This window comes from Rhynchophorus ferrugineus, unplaced genomic scaffold (genome assembly GCF_030347505.1).
Source record: "Rhynchophorus ferrugineus isolate W39M unplaced genomic scaffold, kcgeb_rfMv2 rfM30, whole genome shotgun sequence".
NCBI lineage: Eukaryota > Metazoa > Arthropoda > Insecta > Coleoptera > Curculionidae > Rhynchophorus > Rhynchophorus ferrugineus.
The window spans coordinates 170,696-196,584 of NW_027472609.1; the positions used below are offsets into that span (position 1 = coordinate 170,696).

Below are 25,889 nucleotides of genomic sequence, written 5' to 3' on the forward strand. Positions count from 1 at the left end.
AAAAAATAATTAATAAAAATACTACTTGATGATTGTCGCCAATACATTACCTGGCTTGCCTCTTCCAATATTTCTATAAGTTTGGATGCATTCGCCCAATCATCTTTGCTGAAGAAGCTGATCGATTCACATTCACCCATTTTGCCAGCTCTTCCCGTTCGGCCAATTCTATGGACATATTCATCCATATATTTAGGAAAATCGTAGTTGATCACATGCCTGGTAAAAGCGAAACAATTAACTATGCTAAAGGGAAACATGTTGTTACACTTACGTAACATCTCCGATATCTAAGCTGGAAACTACATCTGTGGCAATCAAAATGCTTGCGGTTCCGTCTGTTATATCGGTAACGGCTTTTTCACGCTCTTCTTGCTCCATACCGCAATATATTGAAGCACTGGGTAGTCGCCTAATGACGCACTCGACAGAGATATAAACGGCTTTTCCTTTGGTACCGCAGAACACAATCACTTTATCGTTAATACTCAATTTATCTAATAAATCGAAGAGAAGATTCTCTTTTTCACTCTCCTTACACACTACACAAGTTTGCTTCACCGAGTGCGTTGCTGTTAGATCTCTAGAACCGACGTAAACTTGTACTGGATCTTTTGTATAGCTAGCCGCCAGGCGACTTACGCCCGAAGGCCATGTAGCGCTCATCATCACGGTTTGCCTCGTAGGCCTGATATCATAGAGCACCCGTCTTATTTGTGCCTCGAATCCCATGTCTAACATACGATCCGCCTTGTCTAATACCACGTAAGTGATATTTTCGATAAATAAGTCACCTAAAATGATAATATGCATTGTCAGATTGGAAACAACATTTAAGTAAGTCGAAGCTCTCACCTGAATTCATCAGATCATTCATTTTTCCGGGAGTTGCGATTACGATATCGACACTTTCCTGTAGAGCAGCAACTTGTTTCTTGCGGTCGACATCGCCGTACACGCAGCACCTGTAAGAAGATGATCTCATTTAAACGTTTGCACGACACCTTATCTCTCTAAAATACTTACGACGTTATTCCGGAGTATTGATATTTATTCACCTCCTTATTTATTTGAATAACCATTTCTCGTGTGGGCGCCACAATGAGGACGGCCGGTCCGCGTCTTTCTTCTTTCGGCGTCATTTGACCCTCAATGTGAATGAACGCCGGCAACAAGAACGCCAACGTTTTCCCGGACCCAGTTTGAGCAATACCAATCATATCCTCTCCCGATAATAAAATCGGCCAAGCCTGGCACTGTATAGGCGTTGGTTCGTGGAATTTCGCTTTATTGAGCTTTACTAAAATCTCTGGACAGTTATAAAATGCCTGCTCAAATGTTAACAATGGCTTGGCTATGGGCTTAACTACATCATTTTTTCCCATAATTCTATCGACAACTGAAAATATTTAACTTGTAATTTTAAGTGAATTTTAGCACATGCGTGGCCACTTACCTATATTACTTTTCATGAACCTTATTTCGGCAACATTTTTCTCCTTTAAGGCACTTACTTGAGGGTGTTCCTCATAAAAATTTTTCTTAATTTCGGGAAACTGGGACCAATAGACTTCTTCCTCCCTTAGCTGATAAAAAGTAAATTATTATAAATGTACAATATTATCAACTGGCAAGCCAAGATTGTGGCCTAGAAGTACAGATGCAATCGCAGATTTAATCGACTTCTTCATAATATGGTAATTTGACCATTTCCCTAAATTATATAAACGTAGAGCAAACTTAATATAATAGTTCTCCAAATCCATCCATACTTCCAAATCCAATTCCAAATTCATTAATTACTTAAACCCCAACTAAGTTGGCCTATAAACAAACGGATTCATAAAGTAAATATTTTCTTGCGTTCCAAATTTAATAATTGTCCTAAGGAAGCCAGAGTTTGTATTACCGATAAAAGAAAATTCAGAATAATATGAAGTTTTTTTAGCATTATAAATACTATTTAAAAGACCACGACGAAGCAGTAAGGAAATTCCTATGTTAAATATACAAAATTAATAATTAGACATTGGAATAATGTAGAATCAGTTTGAATGAGAATACATCTGTCTATGTCCATTTTACAGTCTACAGAGAAAATATTTCCCTATCAGAATAGATAATATCCAAGTTCTATATGCTAATACAGCTACAAAATTATGAATAGGATCAAGAAAGATATTCCAGAAGTTTCATTCCACAAGAATTTATCAGCTTTTTTGAACTAATTCTACTCTATCAACACACAAAATGCAATTCGCAAATTTTTAGTAATACCAATAATAATTATATAAGATATTGTGTAATATTAATTAATTTTGATGACCTTATACCTTATATCAAATATGTGAAAAACTTACGCATTCATCTGAGTCGAAATAATCTTTCTTGGGAGGGCTTTTTTTCAGAGGCTCAATAATAACTGGTACTGGCGCAGGTGGTAGCTCTGGTACAAGAGGTGCTGGCGAATGTTTAGTTTTTGCAACAAGTATTTTAATTGCCTTATTGCTTGCCTTGGTGGAACCAATAACACTGATTAGAGTTTTGTTTCCATCCAATTGATTAGTCACCTGAACACTTGCGCCTGTTTCTCGCTCTAGAGCTCTAATATTGACACCCCCTTTCCCTGTAAATAATACATATAATAGTTGGTTTGTTTTAACAATGTTTAAATATTTCATGCTAACCTATAATCTTTCCGATAAATCTGTTTTCTATCCATAGTTCTGTTACGCTATTAGAAGTGTTCTTGCGGCTGCTGTTATAACAGGGGTTGTTGTCCATGCCCCTTTTATTTTCTGAAATGAGTTGATGATTAAATATAATGCATTTAGAAAAATCAATTGTTCTTTAAATTTTGGCAGGTTATTTAAAAATAAATTTTTTGAATAAGTAACTTACCGTGTCTATAACTCATTTTACACAAAGTTACAAATAATTGAAAAGATTTCACAAATATTTGATTTTAACCTGTATCAAGGAAAGTTCGTAGACGAATGATACCTTGAGCCCATAGAATAATAGAGATGCAATTCATTAGGGGAGTCTGACGCAAAGTTTTGCTTTGCACAATACCCATAGGGCGCGACAATTGGCCATTCAAGTAATTTCATTGGTCAATATAAATCTCCATTATAGGCCCCTGTGAGAAAATTATTTTACTATAAAGATATTTGATCGGCTCATTAGTAACGTTTGGCACGTGAAAGTCTTGACGTCATATTCAATTGACCAATGAAACTTCAACAAAAACAATTTTTTTCTGAAATAAATTTATTAAATAAAATATATTTAATAATAAATAAAAACATAATATGTGAAAATAACTAAATATAAATATAATCTATAACAATAAATAAATATAAATATACCAATAAAATATAATATAAAGTATATCCATAAAATATAAAAATAAATATATCTATAAAATATAAATATTATATACCTGTATATAAAATCATAAACAAAAAACTTGGGTGCATTGCAAATTAAAATTATCTCTTCCCTCTTTTTCCTGTTCTGTCTTTATTTTCTTATACTGAAAGTAAACTTCTGAGTGTTTCCCTCTTAAAATTCTGTTGAGCCGTTTTACTCAAAAAGTATATAGCGCACCTTGTTAGTACTTTTAATATTCAATCTGAAAGATCATTATGGAATTTACAATTAAAGACTTTTAAATTTACTTTTTTTAAACATTTGACAAACATTTTGTTATATTAATGACGTGGCAAAATCACTGAATAAAATAAAAGAGATAGCTCAAAGACCTACTGACAGTATAATAAAACATTTTTGCTGGAGCCTGGGGCATGACAATATGCATCTATAAAATGAGTCTCAATTTGTGAGTCTACTGATTTGTTCATAATTGTGTGTTAGGAAAAATCACAATTAATTTCTTTTTTCAAAAGTTTTACTAAATAACCTGACATGTACACTATGGTACAATATAAAACTTTGTTTGCTCTTATAGGAACATCTAAAACTGAAGTTATACAGTCAAGTTGCAATTTCTCAACTCCTGGAAATACATCCCCTGTTATTAAAGAATGTAAATTATCTAAAGCGGCTTCATGTTCATCCACTTCACAATATTCTAATGGTGAATGAGATGAAAAGAAGGAACTTATAGGGAACGCTTTAAAAGACTTCTTAAAGATACTAAATGAAGGATGTATATTCCTGGATCACTGAGCTCTAATAGATCCAAAAACATTTTCCAAACTATCTTGGTTAAGAATCCTTAAGCTAATATATTTGCTGAGAAACTTACTCAAATATTTTTTCTTTAATAAAATGAACCCCCTCAAGGTAGTTATTAATTTTTTGATTGACGGCCCTCTAACAAATTTATTTTTACTTAGGTAATAAAATTTTGAACTATTGAGATATTGAATCGCTTTACACCACACTTCTTCGTGTTTCAATATCCCCCCTTTATTGATGGTGTATAATCCTTCCTTAAAGAGTTACAACTATCAAATAGTTGATCTAAAAATAAAAGAATATCTCCTGTCTGCATAGCTTCTTCTGGAAGGAGATTAATATCTGAAATTAAAAAATAAATGAACGATTATTAATATGAATAAATGTACACCTACTTGATATATTACACATAAGCGAGCCAACTGTACGACTTAATACTTGAGTACAATTCTTAGCTTTCATCTTGGTAATTTTTTCAGGGATCACATGATGGTCTGTTAACTTTGGACACATTCCAACTGGAGCATGTGTATCTAACTTATAAAACTGTAATATGTGGTTTCATTTTCCATCTTTTTTTGTATGCTATCAATTGTAATGTAGAAATGTTTTGTTAACAAATTATTGCAAATTCCCATAAATAAATGAAGAATATCTTAAAGTGGAATTTTTTTTCTATTTATTTCGAATTCACAAGAATTTGTTAACTGGGCTAACAAACTATTAATAGCAGACTTATTATAGACAAATTATAGACCTTTTTAAAACAGCCGATTTAACTGGGCTATTGGAATATGTAATGCAGATAGTTTGTTTCCATTCTCTGAAAATGCCCTTTACACTGAAAACACTTACATAGTTTGCTATGGCTGCATTTCTCAATATCTTGGTACCTTAATCCTCCAGCCATTCAATGAAATCTTGTTTTAAATTATATTGCAAATTGGGTGCTAAGCTCAAATTGTCGAAGATAAGTAACACAATATTTATTCTCATCAGTCATCTTTTGTACTGCCCTTTTGATTAACAAAAGCATTTGCTCATTTAACCCAGCTCGAAGTGGTATCTTCCAAAGCAGAACTAGACATGTACCCCTTGAAGGGAGAGCAAACATTTTTGACAATATCCTATAGACTTTTCTGCTAGATTTTAAGAGGCCTACAGCCATAACTTCCACTATTGTTGTAAACCGTTGTCCTCTTGGAGCTCTCTTTTGATTTATTAGTTAGAAAATTAAAAAGCTCTATGCTTGTGGGTTTATATCTTGGAATATTTTAGATTGATCTAGTGGTTTTAAACGCGGTAAAGATCATACATTTGTTTCATTTGTAACCAAACAAGTTTAGGATTTTTAATGTTTTCTACCTATTTTTTAAAGATCGCAGGGTACTTTTTGAACGGAAAACGATGATGCATTTCGTCACTCTCTGTGCATCCGGGCGCACGACTTTAGTATATACAAGTATATACAAAAAATATAATAAAATAATAATTTAGTCTATAAACGTTATAGAAAGCTGACGGGGGCACATTGAAAATGTCGCACAAAATAAAAACAAACCTTGGAACGAAGTGAACCGGTCAGGTTCCATCTCGGCCCTTCGCATTGCGATTAAAACAAGTAATATATTAAAAGTAGGGAAATTGACATGTTGGACGTCGCAAAACAATTACTCAAATTTTCCTATAAAATTAAAATAATAAAAATTAAGTTTTCCTATAAATTTTGGGGAAATATTTCGAGACGTCCAACTTCTAGATGCCGCTTCTTTTAACTTATTAATTGCTTTAATCGTTACGCTGCAAACCGCCATGAGATCTGATTGGCTTACTTTGTTTCTACCGCGTTTCTATGATCCCTATTGAGTTGACTCTCTATTACTCTATGCTTTGAACCATATAACCACCTCTTTTATAAGAAGATTTTGTAGGTGGGATTAATGCTATCCTCTCATATTTCTAGACATTCTCGTTCCCTTGAATGGTAATTAAATTTTTCTTTGAACCTTTCGTTTTTTGAACTTATTTACTGCCAACTTATTACCTTGATTATGTGTCTCATTTGATACCTAAAGTTTATGACATAATAAACATATTACTATCATTTCTAAAAAAAAAGGAATATTCCAATAAGATGTCAATTAATATTTTTACTTGATTATATTTAAACTTTATGAAAATAATTGCATTTCAAAACTTTTTGGTGCTGTCAATTAATGCCATGTCATGCAATGCCATGCAATGTCAATAAGATATAATTTTATTAAATTAATCTGTAAAATGTTCCTAATGTCAATGTGGACTTCATATAATTATATGAATATTTAGGTTTCGAAATGATATAGAAAAATGGTAATCGATGTAAAATAAAATATTTATCATAATATTATCATCATTTTTGCTATAAAGAATTTAAACTAGATAATTTATAGATCCTCCATATAAGATATATAAATATTGACGGTATTTGGTGACATAAAACCTATAAAAATATATGTTTTCATATCTTCATGGTACATAACTTTCAGGAAAAAATTTGTAACACTCTTACACACTCTATTAATATACATCGTTAGGCTTTGTAGTTATTTCAGCCAGTTAATTACAGCAAATATAATATACACATCTTAATACCTTTAAAACCGATGCATATATTAATATATATTTCTTTAAGTATTAAATTATAAATTCGAGTGCATGGCACATAAATAACATGCTAATCAGAGGATATTATTTATTGGGCGCATATTCTAAAACCAAAATCAGAATTTAAATAAAAATTGACCATTTATAAGCCTCTTTAAAACTACATCAATATGACTTAACAATAAAGAACAATGGTTTTTTAAATTTTCTTTGAAAAATCTGTTATCAAAGACAAAATAGTTAAAATAATGAGCAAACAGTTAACATTTACGAGTACAATAGATAAAAATTATGTAACTGTAAGTACATATCTACCTATGAAAATATAAACAGTATAAACACTTACCAAGCATTTGTTGAAGACATATCTTCATTAAAGTCATGTTGGCCAATGATACTTTGTCTCAAAAACCAGGAAGAATCTACCTGGGTGCAGACTTTCTCGTAAAGCAATAGATAAATATTATAAAAACTTATTCCAATAATAGCATCTTCCTTCTATATATCTGTGTTCTGAAATATACACACATACATTTCTTTACTACTAATAAAGTCATTTAATCTATTACCTTAATAGATATTTCGTTTAGGAAATTATTGTTGAATTATAAATGCATCCACAATGTATCACTCTTTCCATTTGGATTGTTATAATGGAGACATCACTGGGAAGCATTATCGAGTACAAAGCAGGCTTAGTAACTAAGCTCTTTCCACCTACATTACATTATAATGATTATTGACTTATTAATATATTTTATCAGTTTCTTTAAAGTTAAATTCACTGTAGAATAAAAATGTTATTCAAAAACATTTGTGCAAAGAGCTCTTTGAAAATTTCTACCAAATAATGCCCCGCCCATGTGCCGCTAAAGCCGTGGAAATCATTACTGCATGATAATATAAGATACAAAATTATAATCTATCTTAGATATAAAATTATAATTAAAAAACTAACTTCAAATCAAGTCTAACATATATTTTATGACCTCTTATAAAAAAGCAACTGACCAAGTTATCTACTAAAGACAACTGATTAAATATGTACATGGGCAAAAGTTAATAAATAAATGAGAGGGTACTTTTGCTTGTGAAGGAACTTGAAAACCAAATACCTACGGGCAATTTTACATGAAATTTTCATAAAATCTTGAGTATATCAGACTTCTCACATGCTGTCTTTAAAATAGTTATAGTACATTTTGTTAAAAACTAAACAATATATGGTATATTTAATATGCTTGAAATATATGATCGATAACAAAAACTTTTAGACACCGAGTGACTATTAAGACGACATAAATTGCTTAGAGGATAAAGAAGAACAATGGCAGAAATACCAGAAGAAATGGATAGTAGCTGGTGATTTTAATACCAAGCACACTTTATAGGCGGCAATACAATAAACAACAGAGGTTCAAATCTGATAACCTGGACCATATCACACCGACTGGAACTAGTGCAGAATGAACAAACAGCTCCCGCCTTTATCAGTAGTACGGGAAACAGCAACAATGATATCACCTGGAGTCGAGAAGTGAACGTGATCAACTGGCAGGTAGAAGAAACTGGAGAGACACTAAGCGACCACAAATACATCCGCTTCGAAATAGAGGGTAAACCCCAGAGAAACAAGACATCGAAGAAAAAGTTTGATTATCACGGGACCAACTGGCAAAGAGTCACCGACGGCTTGCTAGTCGCGAGCACAGAAATAAGGGCGACGATGCAAACAGACGAAATTGAAAAACAAGCGGAGCAAATGCAAGCAGCTTTCAAGAAAGCCACTAAACTGTTAAAAACAACCACCATCATAATAAAAGAAGACAATCAATGGTGGGATGGAGAATGCCAACAGAAGAAATTGAAACTTAGACGAAAAGCCGATTCGATCAGACTAGAAGACGGGGCCAAGACCGAAATTGTGAGGGAATATGGAGTAATGAAGCGAGCATTCAAGAAGCTTGTCAAAGAAAAGAAGAAGAAGCATGTAGAAGAAATAACAGAAAACACATTCGACATTGAACCACGGCATAGAGTCTGGAAAATAATAAAGACTCTAGGAGTCGGCAGGGGGAAAATAGTTGAAAAACTGGAAGATGCCGAACTGGGCAATATGTATAACCTGGAGAAACAAAAGGTAGAAAAATATCATCCAAAACAAAAGGAGGAAGAAAAAGAACAACTTGTAAGGATCATGACAAGGGTCATCAATGGAGAATGGAGCAAACAAGAAGAAGGCGACGAAGAAATACAAGAAGCTGAACTAGACTGGGTCATAATGAACTTAAAAAACAAGGTGAGCGGCAAGGACAATATTCCGAAGTAGTGAAAAGAACCTGGGATATAAGAAACAAGAATTATTGACACTCTACAGAATTTGCTACAACGCGGGATACTTCCCCAAAGTATGGAAAACAACAAAAACTTTGCTGGTTAAGGAAGAAGTCCGGAGGACAAAGGCCAATCAGCCTACGGCCGACCCTGGGGAAAGTATATGACAAAATATTGAATAGGAGATTGCAGGCGATTTGTGAGAAGAATAATATACACCATCTAATGCAGTACGGAGCTGAAAGATCGGTAATCAGCAACAAAATCGAGTTCGGAATAGAGAAGATGTGCCCACAAAGATCGAGCATAGGCCCGACTCTATGGTTGATTAATATCAACTCCTGGTTCGATAAGATAGTTGATATTGACACACAACAGATACATGTGAGAGCACAAGGGTTCGCCGACGAACAAATCATCGCAATCAGCCATTGAACAACTACTGAAATTAAAGAAGAATGGAACAAATGCTGGCGCAAATGCTTAGAATGGACAGAAGAATCAAGAGCACAATACAATATAGAAAAAACGGAAGCTATGATATATGCAAAGAAGGAGATCCTCTTTACGATGGAAGAATTGAAAAAAAGAAGAAATGACCGCAGGAGAGAAATCCCAGTAGTACCCAGGAGGACAAGATTTCCGAAGATAATTAAATTAAACGAAGAAATCATAACTCCTAAAGACCAGATGAGGTACCTGGGAGTAATATTGTATAAGACAAAGGTATACATTAACCATCTGAATGCGATCAAAGAAAAGGTCGAAACCGTCGCCGCCAAAATGGCGGGACCTAAACGCAGGAAGTACGGAAATATGGCAAGGGACACAATGAAAAATGTATACGACAGAGTCGTGAAGCCAGCCATACTGTATGGGTTCGAGACATGGGGACGGTACGTAAATAAAGTACACACTCTGAGGAAGCTAAACGCGATGAAAGATACGCCCTAATATTAATCAACGGCGCGTATAAAACAGCACCGACAAGCGCGCTACAAGTAATCGCAGGAGTAGTTCCTCTACCAATAGAAGCCGAAGCAAGAGCATGGCCACCAGGCCCGCCGAGGCTGGAGCAAAAATACATGTATTGGCCATGGGAAAAACCGTGGAGATCGAATTCGTTGGAGACCGAGCAGAACGAGATAGGAAGACACATAGCGAAGGTATGGACGGATGCTAGGAAAAAGCAGGAGCGGGTATATTCATTAGCAGGAGCGACGGCACGGAGGAAGAGACATGCATCAGGCTAGAAAATGGAATTAACAGCAGGCTAGCTGAATTTCTAGCCATACAAGGAACCGTAAGAATACTAGAAGAACATGGCGATATGAATGCCGTCATCAAAACAGATAGCAGAGCGACTATCTGGCAGCTGGAGAACGACGAAACAAAGATCAGACCGGTATCCGAAGTACAAAAGGTACTGCGAGAGCGAGCAGCCAAGGGTATCAAAACGGAAATATCATGGGAAAAAAAGGCTTACTACAACGGTATCAACAAAGGTCGACAAACTAGCCAAGGCTGCCAGTGAGAAGAATCAAGCAGACAAAGACGGACTGGGTTGGACCAGCAGTACAACTGATAACAAACCATGGATACATGGAAGCATACATCAAGAGATTCAGACTGAAAATCATGGAAGCAGTATGCGGATGCAGCCAGGATAGTCATCATGAATGAATGCACAAACGCCGAAAGGTTGAGCGCCAGAGATCTTTATAAAATTCCCAATGATCAGATGGAAATGAGAAATGCACTCAACAAAACAAACAAGAAGAAAATTGAAATATTGAATGATTGGGCAAACAAAGTTATTAATGAAGAAGAAAATATCGCTGAAGTCCAGCAATCCCGGAACTGACAGCTGATAATAATAAGAACAAAAAGAAGAAATCAGTAATATAAACCCTCATTATTATTATTATTATTATTATGATTAATTAAACCAATAAAGCACAATACAAATAATAGCCCTGTCAAGATAACTCTCTATACATATATTTTCAACATACTATATCCTTCAAAATAACCCCCTCGCAATAATACAAATAAAAAGACCAGTAATGATAACATATGCCCCTTGAGAAAGACAGAGATAGACACAGATAATTCCACAATCCCACAAATACACATTCAAAATGATTAGTATTAGGCATACTATTATTAGATGTTAGCGTTACTGCATGCAACTATTACATAGTTTAATTCAAAACAATGGTTACTATAATTCGAGCATCATTAAGTAATTAATATAATAGTCATAAGCAAGAAAAAAAGCCAAATTATAGGAACCATTAAACAATTAAAATAAGCTGACGATCCGGAACGACGAGCATGGGAGAATATGCTTCAATCATGTAAAATGGCATGGAGAAGATCGAGAGGGGCTGATGGTTTGCTTTAGTTTGAGCAATAGCACTACAGGTCCGCATCTTCATCACATAAACAACATAGGAGTCTTGTTGTGTAGCCCAATCTACCTAAAAATAAAGACAATAAGTAAATGGGGTTAAGGACTGCTCAAATAGACAAATAATATCAAAATCCATAAAGAAATATAAATTTTCTAATTCACCAAATGAGATGGCATAAATTCATATCATCTCATATCTATCCTCACAAAATAACCTCCGCACAACCTCTGCATAAAGCACAATCATCTAAAACAATCATTCAAAGGACAGAGACACACCTCATAAAACAAGACAAATAATAATAATCTTATATTGCAGAAAACTAGCAAATTCATAGTATCAATAGTCCCAAAATGCTTTGCACCACTAGAACACAATCAATTCCATCAACTCATAAATAAACTGTTGATATCCCTATGGGAGGATGATTGGCAATAAAAGTAGTTGAACAATATGAAACACATTCACGAAGTTACTGCACCGACCCACGGGGTTGTAATCTCAATAGACCTCATACCTTGCAAATCAAAACACATAAGTCATCTAACTAACCAATTTCGAACAGATAAGTCTAATGAAAACAAATATAATATTCAACATACCCGAAAGTTCTCAAGCAAAAGTAAAACCCTAATCTGATGGCCTTTAATCATCGAGTACAGAAGGGCTGCATGCTGCCACGGATAGCTTCGGATATATTATCTCCAAATAAATCATGGTCAATTCCACCAATTCTGCCAAAGAATCTGAAGAAGAAAAATACAAAAAACAAATACACTGCTGATATCTCGGTGGGAAAATAACTAGCAACAAAATAAAATAAAATAAAGGTAGTTAAACAACATCAAAATATATTTATGGCGTCACTTCACCATCCCACGGAGTGGTAATCTCAGTGGACTTCATGCCTTACGAAATCAAAACACAAGGGTCATCTAATTAATCAATTCCGAATAAGAAAAGGCGGATAAAGATAATATCTAAACTCACCCTGAAATAATACCAAATATTCATACAAAAGTACAATCCTAGTCTGGTGGTATTCAATCGTCAAGCACAAGCAAATTTCCTAGTGACACAGATGGTGTCCGACAAAACCTCCAAGTGGTACGAGGGGGTAAAACAAACAAGTCATAGGTCGCCAAATCACACAAGATCTGTCTAATCCATAAGAAAACCTAAAAACACAACAATAATAAAATAAAATAAACAAAACGTATAAACAAAACGAAGACATAACCTCCCATGCGCGTACGTCAGTTCTTCAAAATGAGAAACGAAAACAATATATAATGAAATTAATTAAATGATATAATAGCCGAAATGTGCAAACTGGAATGAAGCGCATCCGGCAAGTTATAGAAGATGTGTAATTGCTAAAACACTATAAGAGAGGAGAAATAAACTAGCTCAAGTTAAACCTCAAGAAGCAATGAGTGAGGAGAAAGAACCGACGAAATATAACAAAGTAAATGGTGAAATGACTTATGCCCAAAGTATCAGTCAAACTAACCAAAGAGATACAAAGGAAGATGAAGTAACCACCGACCAATTGCTACTTGAACTAATAGGAAAGCTGGACAGACAGGAAAAAATTATCCAATATTTTTCCGAAAGGACTGAAAAGTAGAATTGAAAAGTATTAGACCTGTGGTCCCAAAAACCCGAAATGACAAATAAATATATATGAATAGCAGTTTGGAATGCAGCAACATCACGCTACCCTAGATAGGCAAAAAATAGATATTTGCTTAATATCAGAAAAACATTAATAAAAGAATCCTTTATAAAATTTAGAAGATATACATTTTATCATACCATATATCCAGCTAACACCGCAAGAGGAAGTGCAATAATAATAAAAAAGAACGTTTCCCACCATCAAAAACCTGGGCTGTACGGTGTACGTTTCTTTGCAGATGATATTGTTATCTATTATACTCATCAGGACCACCAGATGAGCCGGCATTTTCTTCCAAAATGCTTTTCATACTCTTCCTTCTTGGGCGGAAACAAACGATCTAAAGATCTTTCTCGATAAGTCTAACAGCGTACACTACTAGGATTAGGAATTGCCCTCGAATAACTGTTTTAAATATTGATGGTAATAGCATTAAATTAATAATATACCTGAACATAAATTTCTAGGAATTATATTTGACTCACGGCTCAGCTGGCTCCCAAACATTAAATATATAAAGAACACATGCCTGGCTGACATTAGCCTAGTTAGATCCCTTGCTAACTTTCAGTGGGGTGCCCTCTTGAACATATATAGAGCGCTGACGTTGAGTAAGCTTGATTATGGCTGCCAGTGTTTCATTTCTGCAGCGCCCTCATTTATAAAAATATTTAATTAAATCCAAAACACAGCACTAGGATTGTGCTAGGAGTCTTTAGGAGTACCAGCCCGATAGATAGTTTACTTTGCGAAGCGGAGATTTCGTCCTTGAATTCTCGACGGGAGCTCCTGTTACTAAAGTATGTAGGCTCTTTGAGATTCAAGCCAAAATTGTCTCAATATGGGCTTGAATGGGTTTTTCTCTACCAACTGCAATATCACTATTTTGGGCAGAATATACAAAGGGTCTTGTCATAACTTTCAGAGAATTTCTAACCGTCTTTCATTAGAGATGCCTTCAGCTTATAGGCCTGTAAATAAAACACCCTTCTGGAAAAATGCACCTATAACCGTTGATCTCTCTGTGAGGCTTCTTACCAAAGATGGTCTCAGTTCTTTTAGTTCGCGCTCCCTCTTCAAACAAATCCTTTCTGAAAAATATCTTAATCACCTCTTGGTCTACACAGAGGTATCTAACAGTAACCAATATATGGGAGCTGCATATATTTCGGCATTAAAATAAGAGCATTTTAAATTGCTCTCTTCGGCAAGAATTTTTACTGCCGAATTGCTGGCCATCAATAAAGCCCTGAAATACATTCATAACAGCCTAGAAGTGATCTCGGTGGTAATTGTCATTGACTCCATGAGCTCTCTAGAAAGTTTGGGATCAGTACAGTAACATCATTCACTGATAATGTACATCCGCGAGCTAAACACCATCACTTATAATAGTGGCAAGAACATCATTTACATGTGGGTTCCACATCACATGGGAACTGAGGGTAATGAATGAGCCGATCATCTAGCGGGGAGGAGGGAAGGATCGCTCTCGGAGGGTTTTCTTCATTGAAGCAGAGACCTGAATTCGCATTATACCACACCCTATAAAAACTGGATCAATTAAACTGGTATTTGATGGCAAGTAATAAATTCTGCGAAATAAAAAAATAATTTTACCAGGACCTTATTAGACGCAAGTATATTCTCCCGACTTTGAATATCTGCAAATTGACTTACAAGTTTCTTCTTAAAGGAGGAAAAAAAATGGGACGACACCCATTTGTAATAATTGCAGATCCCCGCTGAGCATCAGACACATCCTGGTCGAGTGTCATGGGTACGCCCTACAGAGACAATTCAATTTCCCTACTTTTAATATATTACTTGTTTTAATCGCAATGCGAAGAGCCGAGATGGAATCTGACCGATTCACTTCGTTCCAAGGTTTGTTTTTATTTTGTGCGACATTTTCAATGTGCCCCCGTCAGCTTTCTATAACGTTTATAGACTAAATTATTATTTTATTGTATATATTTAGTATATACAAGTCGTGCGCCGGGATGCAGAGATAGTGAGGAAATGCATCATCGTTCGAGCGGGGTTAAATGAGCAAATGTTTTTGTTAATCAAAAGGGCAATACAAAAGATGACTGATGAGGATAAATATTGTGTACTTATCTTTGACAAGTTGAGCTTAGCACCCAACTTGCAATATAATTTAAAACAAGATTTCATTGAAGGGCTAGAGAATCAAGGGATCAATAGATATGCAGCCATAGCATACTATGTAAGTGTTTTCATTGTAAAGGGCATGTTCAGACGATGAGAACAAACTATCTGCTTTACATATTTGAATGACCCAGTTAAATCGGCAGTTTCAAAAAAATCTATAGTTTCAATCATTGGAAAATATTAGCAGATAGGTTACAGGAATGATTTCCATGGCTTTGGAGCCACGAGGGCGGGACATTCTTTGGTAGAAATTTTCAAAGAGCTCTTTGCACAAATGTTTTTGAATAACATCTTTATTCTACAGTGGATTTAACTTTAAAGAAACTGATAAAATATATTAATAAGCCAATAATCACTATAATCTAATGTAGGTGGAAAGAGCTTAGTTACTAAACCTGCTTTGTACTCCATAATGCTGCCCAGTGATGTCTCCATTATAACAATCCAAATGGAAATAGTGATACATTGTGGATGCATTTATATTTCAACAATAATATCCTAAACGAAATATCTATTAAGGTAAGAGATTAAATAACTTTATTTATTAGCAGTAAGGAAATGTATGTGTGTATATTTCAGAACACAGATATATAGAATGAAGAAGCTATTATTGGAATAAGTATTTATAGTATTTATCCATTGCTTTACATTTACACCCAGGAAAGTTCTTCCTGGTTTTTGAGAGAGATTATCATCGGCCAACATGACCCTAATATATGACTTCAATAAATACTTGGTAAGTGTTTATCGTATTTTCATAGGTAAATGTTATTACAGTTACATAATTTTTATCTATTATACTCGTAAATGTTAACTGTTTGCTCAATATTTTAACTATTTTGTATTTGACAGTCGTATTTTTCAAAGGAAATTAAAAACAACAGATATTCTTTATTGTTAAGAAAGACATATTGATGTAGTAAAGAAGCTTATAAAAGGTCAGTTTTCATTTAAATTCTTCGTTTGGTTTTCGAATATGCCATAGAGTAATAGAGATGCAACTCAATAGGGGACTCTGGCGCAAAGTTTTACTGCGCCCAACATCCGGACGACGCCATAAAGGACCATTCAAGTAATTTAAATTAAATCTCAATTTAAATCTCCATTATAGGCACCTGTAAGAAAAATATTTTACTGTGAAGACATTTGATTGGCTCATTAATAATGTTTAGCACGTGACAGCCTTGACGTCATGGTTAATTGACCAATGAAATTTAAATAAAAAATATTTTTTCCTGAAGTAAATTTATTAAATAAAATTCAATTAAATGTAAATATATTAACCGTAAGCAAATAAGTTTGGTGCATTGCAAACCAAAATTATCTCTTCTTTCTTTTTTCTTTTTCAAATTTGTTTAGTGCCATCAATTTAATAGGATCTCTGAGAGTTTTGACTTTTTGTTTTCTTATACTGAAAGCAAACTTTTCTCTAAGAGTCTTTCTCTCTTAATATTCCGGTGAACTGTTTATTTCAAACAGTTTTACTTAAAAGTATATAGCACACCTTTTTAGTACTTTTAATATTTTATCCCAAAGATCATTGTGGAATGTAAAATTGAAGGGTTTTAAATTTACTTTTTTTTAAACGTTGGACAAAAATTTTGTTATATTATCGACGTGGCAAAATCGCTGAATAAAATAAGATATAGCTCAAGGACCTACTGACAGTATAATAAAACAATTTTCTTGGAGTCTGGAACACGAGATATTGTCTTGCCTCTATAGAATCAGATTCAATTTGTGGGTCTACTGATTTATTCATAATTGTATGTCACACTTAATTTCTTTTTTCAAAAGTTTTACTAACTAACCTGAGATGTACACTACCGTACAACATAAAACTTTCTTTGCTCTTATAGGAACATCTGGATTGAAGTTATAGAGTCAAGCAATTAATGGTAAGAATGAACAGAAAGGGGGCTTAATGAATACAAACTTTACCATTATCTTTTGGAGTTTGTTCAAATGTCGAGGATACTTGCTTCGAACACCCTGGTTGTGGGCCTGGAACGATGGAAATAGGAGCACTACAATACTAGAAATTACCATTACTAGAAAAAAATTTAATACGATCTATCAGAGGTCTGTCTTTTTATTTTCTTGTACTGAAAGCAAACTTTGAGTCTTTCCCTCTTAATATTCTGGTCACCTGTTTTACTCAAAAGTGTATAACGCACCTTCTTATTGCTTTTAGTATTTTATCTTAAATATCATTAAGGAATGTATGATTAAAGGGATTTAATTTTTTTTTAACATTTGACAAACGTTTTGTTATATTATTAACGTGGCAAAATCGCTGAATAAAATAAAAGGGATACCTCCAAGACCTACTGATATTATAATAAAACAATTTTGTTGCAGTCTGGGGTACGAGATATTGTCGTGCCTCTATAAAATTAGTTTCAATTTCAGGGTCTACTGATTTATTATAGTATGCAAACAATAATAACAATTAATTTTTTTTATCAAATGTTTTGCTAAAAAATCTCAGATATACACTACGATACAAAGTAAAACTTTATTTGGACTTATAGAAACATATAGAACTGAGGTTAAGTAAGAGTAAAGTAATTAACGACAAGAATGAGCAGAAAGGGACCATTACTTTTAACATTTTTACCATTACCTTCTGGAGTTTGTTCAAATGTCGATAGCACTTGCTTCGAACACCTTGGTTGTAGGCTTCGAACGATGGAAATAGGCACTACAAATGTAGTAAGACAGTTCATGTAATTAATGTTAATTAATGGTAACAATTATGAACAGAAATGTCACTGACTCGCTCAGTTTACTATATATATAATTTTGATTTTGATTTACCTCCATTTGTACATATTCTGGACTCGTGGTATTATTTTCACCATCACTAAAATGTTTATAAGTACTTAAAGGAAAGTTTAAATGCATCATAAAAATGTCTATGACACACGCGGTAACAATCATAAATTTGATTCATGTTTAACCCAACCTGTTTCGGATTTTTAGTGTTTTCTATCCATATTTTAAAGATCGCCGGGTACTTTTTTAACGGAGAACGATGATGCATTTCATCACTATCTGTGCATCGGGGAACGCAACACTTCCTAGAACGAGAATGCATTTCCACTAGCAACTTGTATATACTAATAAAGTAAAATAGTAATGTAATCTGTAGACGTTATAACAGCTGACTACACTGTCCTCTATATAAGACACATTGAAAATGGTGTACAAAATAAATAAACCATAGAATGAAGGGAACCAATCAGATCCCGTCGCGGCTCCTAGCATAGCGATCAAAACAAGTAATATGATAAAAGTAGCGAAATCTACATGTTGGACGTCGCGAAACATTTCGCCAAAATTTCCTATAAAGTTAAATCTCTATTTCTGTTTTTCTAGATCTGTCTTATATTTGCCGCTTTGTTTGATTTATTACTGGTGTCTCACCACTTCCAATTGGACTCTATGACAATCCTTTGAGCCCACACTTCATATATTCCCAAATAATACCAGAGGGCTAATATATTGATTTTTAACGATTTCATAATTGCCATATGGCACTATGGTTCCCCATATGGCACTATAATTGCCATATGGAACTACACACATATGTGTGGACGAATCTTAAGACCTCTAATTTTATAGATCTGAACTAATGTCACCATTAGTTTAGTTGCCGGACAACTTCGCTCGCGTTCGTTTAATTGTTGTTTGTGTTGGAATGTTAAATACATGCAAGGTAATGACATGTTTTTGTGTAGATATGTATTACAACGTGGACCTAATCGAGAAACCCAAGATATAATAGTTTCCAATATATGCCAAATAATTACCTGAAAGAAAAGACTATTAAGGTAAACAACTAAATAATTTTATTGATAATCAGCAGTAAAAAAATGATATATATTTTACAGAAAGCAATTTATCTACCTTTTCTTCAAAGTTTACGTCAAAGTCACACGTGGTAGAGATCCAAATATTGTTTAAATTATGTATCTGCTGCAAAGTTCAACTAACAGTAGTTGTAAGTGTTATATTTTAATTTGCATAATTAAATTTACGCTAGTACATCATTTTTACAGTGACGTTATCTAATAATAAATACATACAAATTATAAATATTTTTATAAGATAGTTACTTTTAGTTATATTTATTTAGAACCAGATTTTTACAAATGTATTGTTTGTATTGTGTTCTATTAACCCTAGGCCTTTTATTAACTCTCTCAGTTGCGGGAAAATATAAATTTATACTTTATGTATTTCTTTATACTTTATGTATTATGAGAAATTAGAATTAGATAAGTTGTAAAAGTATTTCTTGTCACTACTTGAAACAGATATTTTGCAAAGATATTTCCCTAAAGCTTACCTTAAAAAGGGTTCAAGGTATAGCCTTACCTTGTATTTCTCCTTTACTATATTGTATTTCTTCTTTACCTTGTAATATATATATATATATATATATATATAAAAGTATAATGACACGCCAAGTATCTTCTCTACCGCCGTGCTAAATATAAGGTAAATAAATAAATTTTCCGTTAGTTCTTTGACGTTTTACTTGATTTAAGAATTGTCTTTTAATAATTTTATCCTCAAAATTTAACGTGGGTAACCGTTACGGAAGTCCAGAACACCTGTTACTCCTATAATATTTAATTGAGAAAAACAGTAAGCATACCAGAAAAAATATTCTATTAAAATATTTTAATCCAAATATGTCAAGGTATTTATTTTACAATATTTAGTAATTATTATAATATATTAATGAATTATGAAGTTATGTGGTTATATATATACTTCGTGTGTTATATTTATACCACTTAAATCCTATATTCCCAACAGTGTATGAAGGGATATTCTACATGCCTCAAATAGCTGTATACCTTCTGGCTTTTTATGGATACTTTCCAGACAAACAATATTCTCTGAGATAATTGTATTAAATTATGTTTCGATTGAAAAAACTACTCTCTGTTTTGGTCTCTGATATAGCTAACATCAAGCTGATTCGTCACCTGTTTCTCATAAAAAAGATTTCTTTTTGATGAATTTAAGGTTATATTGTTTTTAATTTTTTGAGATAGTTTAGTGACCGTGCCCGTACTAATAATGCAGCTGCAACACTAAAAAATATTATCAGTAAAAGCTGCCGCGATTTGAAATACCTTAAAACAAGGTTTGCTGGTTTACAACCCGTAATTATAATATTTTGAATAATTTTGAGTACGTTTGACAACCGGACGATTTTGACAGGCTATTTCGGTTTCATATCAGACAGAATTGTGTCTCTTTTTAACTAAAATAAAATGAAAAGTCTGATACTAAAACGAATGTACAAAATGCGACAGGCAATACATTAAACATATTGATGGCGCATATATAAATAAACTTTGATTAGATTATATATTAAATATCTTAGCTTTAGCCTGGCAACTACTAGTAACGCTAATGGCAGGATATTGTGCGTCTGTCTCCTTTGATCTCACTGCGCGTCCTTTATAGTTGGGGTACAAGCTGGTACGTCGCCCTTAGTACCGTGTGCACATGTAGTATGACATGTGCACACAGTACGAAGTACATGCTAGCATAGTTTATCATTACTATCAGTTACCGTTGGCAGTTTTATAATGGTTCAATCGTCCTAGTTACTCATTTTATTGCCTACCATTGTCATTGTCTTTACTTGAGATTATCAATACCATCCATTACCAGTGTGTCGAAATATTCATTTATCCGTACCATTATTATTGATACTACTATAACCGCCAGTATTTAGACTGCAAGTACCGTTACATTTTAATTACCTAACAATAGAAGAATCTATCATGGTAATATGTCAATTATATTTTAACTTCACCCTTGTTATTGAATTATGTTTGCACACTTATCACCCGATCACATCAAACATCGAGATCTCGCACGCTTATTTTCATTATTTATATTGCCATTTATTGAGTAATTAGTTGTTATATCATTTATATTGATCTCTGTTTTTATATATTTAAGATGTTTGATTATTTTATATTGTTTTATAAAATATAGTTTTATTTTACGTCCTGGGTTTAAAAACAACTCTACATAACTAAGATGTTACTACTTTACCAAAAATAAAAAGTACAAGAAATGTTTTGTTACTTTTATAAGCCAATTATATGGAAATTGTTATTATTAGTTAAATTCAAAACAAATTGACTGAAATAGAATAAAAATTGAAGATAATCTCATACAATCTATAAATTACAATATTACCTAATAATGTAGTTGGCAATAAAGTCCTGACCTGATATTATTTGCTAACCTGTTTGGGGAGTTTTAAATTATAGAATTGAATTAACATTACTCTCATAAACAATTTCTACGGAAGCTCCATAATAGAAATTATTGTTACTATTGTTGAAATAATATCGCATAACCTTCAAACCTAATAATTTAATACAAAACAATAAAAGCAAGAAATTATCGCCCAATATTTTTAATGATAAAGTCGTGGCATTGTGGCCTTTTACTTCGAAGAGCTGAATTATTATTTTTAAATGACAGAATTGAATTTAAAATAGAAATCAACTGAAATACTTTACTTAACCTTTGATGTTCAATGTGTCTCGCTCAAGAACCATGGAAATCTATAATATAAAAATGAATCGCAAAATGTGTTGGTAAGCGCATAACTCAACAACGCCTGGACCAATTTGGCCAAATCTTTTTTTAAAATGTTCGTTGAAGTTCAAGGATGGTTTTTACGAGAAAAATTAGAATTATTGCTGGAAAACCCCTAAAAATAGCCCTTTTCTTTTTCCCATACAAATGATTTGTAACTAAAGCGTAGTCAATTTGAGCTTTATTGCTATGGTATAAAGTTCATATTAAATTACAAGCACTCACTGTTGTCTAAGCAATGTAGGTGTGTTCCTAAAGTCAAAGATCATATCTATCAAAACAATGTGCGTGTGTGCTTTGGAGCACAGAATACATAGTTGGAGGAGTTTAATGTCGCGTTCCGAAACTCGCGTTTCTTTTGTATTAGTTTCGGCACGCGAGATAAAATGCATCAGTTTCCACGTTATTACATCAGTCAAACAAAAATCGCCTTACCAACAGTGTTTTATTATTTTTAATATCCAAATTTTAAATAAATAAAACAATTCGTACGGCTTAAAAGGACTTGACTTTAAGTCATATCAAATTTAAAAAAAAAAGTTGTCTGTTACCTAATCTACTGAGTTTGCTTTTGTCAACTGATACACGAAACAAATTCGTATATCGTGTTTTGTGCAGAGTGTTTAGTTAGTTAGTGTTTGTTTAGTTCGTGATTAGTGAAAAAATAATTTATATTTGATATGCCTCCTATAAGACCAAGCAATTTAGGTAGAAGAACCAAAAATGCTATAAACCAAGCTAATTACCGATCTAATCGTACTGCACAAGAACGTGACGACGGAAATGAACGTGAAAGAATTCGGATATCACAAACGCGTGAAGCGCGAGCGCGACATTCAACTAATAATCGCGCAAGTTTGAATCGAGCTGCTTTCAGTTACGATGTGTCAATTGACTAGTGACACTTGACAATTGACAGTAACTACCAATGTGTTGTTATTGGTTCTATGAACTTGGTTTGCTCACACTGTAAGGCATTAAAATACAAAAACGAAGCCAATGGATTGTGTTGCGCAAATGGTAAAGTGAAATTGATACCATTGGTTTCAGGAATAGGAACAGATTCTATACACTTTTTGACACATATCCAACAATATAACAATTGCTTTCAAATGACTTCATTTGGGGCAACAAATGTAGTTCGGAAAATTTTATGCCAACTTTCAAGGTATGTATTACAGCAGTTACTCATAATTATTTTAACGAACAAAATTTTCTGTCACCAAAGTTAAGATGTGTTACTAATCTTCAATTCCTTAATCATTACGAAATATATCACTTAGTCATCATATTATATGGTGATTCAGTTTCAGTGACACTTTTATTATATTTTATATTTGATAGATATTAGTTAAAACTAAATATATACTTTTTAAGATCAAATATTATTTAAGTTTGATCAATGACAATCCATTAATTTATACCACACCATAATATTTTTTTTATTTACAGATACAAGGGCAAATATATCACAGAACAGGTTCACTGTTACCAGTGTCAGATAGCGACAACAAATTCCTGCAAATTTATCTGCGTTGTGCACATAACAATTTAGTAAAGAGGTCTATTGTAGAACAATTACAAACTTTATTTCATCAACACATCAATTGATTATATTGTTTAAAACTGCCCTGGATCTGATGCCATCCGATCATCACAAAATTGTAATCAGAGCTGATAAAACACCTGCAGGTCAACATACAAGACGTTTTAATGCACCAACTATTGATGAAGTTGCTATCGTTGTAGTTGGAGAAAACTTGGAATCCCGTGATATTGTTTTACATCGTCGGAATGATCAATTACAACGTATAAAGGAAACACACCGCTCATATGATGCACTGCAATATCCCATTATATTTTGGCAAGATGAAGATGGCTACGATTTCTCAATAAAAATGATAAATCCCATTACAGGTAACTAAAATATTAGTTTAGCTATGGCGATAATATCTCAGTCACTATATTATGTATTTTAATTTTATATTTGAATGTTATTAAAACAAAATCTATTTACAGGTTCTGAAACCAACAAAAAAGTCAGTTCAATGAACTATTATTCATACCGCCTAATGATTCGGGAAAATGAAGACAATCACATATTGAAATGTCGGCGATTATATCACAAATATGTTGATGACATGTATGTTAAAATTGAAACGGAGAGATTAACATTCATCAGGTTGAATCAAACCAAACTCCGATCTGAAGAGTATATTCACCTTCGAGATGCGATTAATACTGATGGAAATGCACAGAATGTCGGTCGGATGACTATTCTTCCAGCAACATACATCGGAAGCCCTCGGCATATGCACGAATATGCTCAAGATGCCATGTCGTATGTTCATCATTATGGTATAGCAGATTTGTTCATCACATTTACATGCAATCCGCAATGGATAGAAATTAAGCAGGAGTTATTCCCTGGGCAATCACCCATTGATCGTCATGATATTACAGCCAATGTCTTTAGTCAAAAGTTGAAATCTTTAATGAATTTCATCGTAAAACATAATGTATTTGGTGAGACACGCTGCTGGATGTATTCTGTGGAGTGGCAGAAACGAGGATTGCCACATGCACACATTTTGATTTGGTTGGTTGAAAAGATAAGGCCAAATGAAGTTGATGCAGTGATATCAGCTGAAATCCCTAATGTACAAGTAGATCCTGGATTGCATGAGGTAGTTATCAAAAACATGATACATGGTCCCTGTGGAACTCTTAATCAAAATTCACCATGTATGATGGATGGTAAATGTTTAAAACGATATCCACGGACATTAATATCGGAAACAATTATTGGTAATGACGGTTATCCATTGTATCGTCGCAGATCGACAGTAGACAATGGAAAATCAACAATTGTCAAATTAAATCAACAAGATATTGAAATAGATAATCGTTGGATTGTTCCATATTCACCCATTTTATCAAAGACATTCAAAGCACACATCAACGTTGAATCTTGCCATTCAGTGAAATCGATTAAATACATTTGCAAATATGTAACCAAAGGGAGTGATATGGCTGTGATTGGAATTGGTGCAGAGAATTCTAATGATGAAGTTACCCAATACCAAATGGGCCGCTACGTCAGTAGTAATGAAGCAGTTTGGCGAATATTTTCTTTTCCTATTCATGAGAGACACCCTTCTGTTGTTCACTTAGCTGTGCATTTAGAAAATGGACAAAGAGTGTATTTTACAGCACAGAACGCAGTACAAAGAGCTGCTCAGCCACCATATACAACATTAACAAGTTTTATTGAGACATGCCAAAACGATGATTTCGCACAAACATTGCTATATTCTGAAATGCCAAAATATTATACCTCGAATCAATCCTCAAGGAGATTTATACGACGGAAACAAGGAAAACCAGTTCCAGGATATACAGATGTATATTCCACCGATGCGATTGGCCGGATTTATACAGTACATCCAAGCAATGATGAATGTTTTTATTTACGACTGCTATTAGTCAATGTACGTGGCCCAACATCATTCCAACAGTTACGAACTGTTGATGGTGAATTGTGTGGATCCTACAGAGAAGCCTGTCAACGTTTGCAATTGCTTGAAAATGACGCTCATTGGGATCAAACTCTCAATGATGCTGTAGTATCATCACACGCTCATCAAATACGAACATTGTTTTCTATAATCATATCTACATGCTTCCCATCAAACCCAATTGATTTGTGGATCAAGTACAAAGATTATATGTGTGATGATATTTTGTATCAAATACGGAATAGAATGGGAAATCCAAATATACAA

The 25,889-nt window shown here is 33.6% G+C and overlaps 1 protein-coding gene across 2 annotated transcripts in view; it reads right to left on the reverse strand.

Annotated features, from left to right (window-relative positions):
* The window catches only part of LOC143205870 (putative ATP-dependent RNA helicase DDX43), a 42,102-nt gene that overhangs the window by 253 nt on the left and 15,960 nt on the right, over nt 1–25,889 (reverse strand). The window contains exons 2-13 of one of the 2 annotated variants that reach the window (XM_076418904.1): nt 12,594–12,781; nt 12,206–12,349; nt 11,507–11,669; nt 7,422–7,569; nt 7,199–7,365; nt 2,688–2,798; nt 2,361–2,626; nt 1,457–1,586; nt 1,027–1,399; nt 856–965; nt 275–794; nt 51–219 (exon numbers count right to left, since the gene is read on the reverse strand). In XM_076418904.1, the coding sequence (XP_076275019.1) occupies nt 51–219; nt 275–794; nt 856–965; nt 1,027–1,399; nt 1,457–1,586; nt 2,361–2,626; nt 2,688–2,798; nt 7,199–7,235 (1,716 nt within the window). In that variant the 5' untranslated portion in view covers nt 7,236–7,365; nt 7,422–7,569; nt 11,507–11,669; nt 12,206–12,349; nt 12,594–12,781. Of the gene's footprint in view, nt 1–50; nt 220–274; nt 795–855; nt 966–1,026; nt 1,400–1,456; nt 1,587–2,360; nt 2,627–2,687; nt 2,799–7,198; nt 7,366–7,421; nt 7,570–11,506; nt 11,670–12,205; nt 12,350–12,593; nt 12,851–25,889 lie in introns of those variants that run through there. The other variant, XM_076418903.1, reaches the window with a different exon arrangement.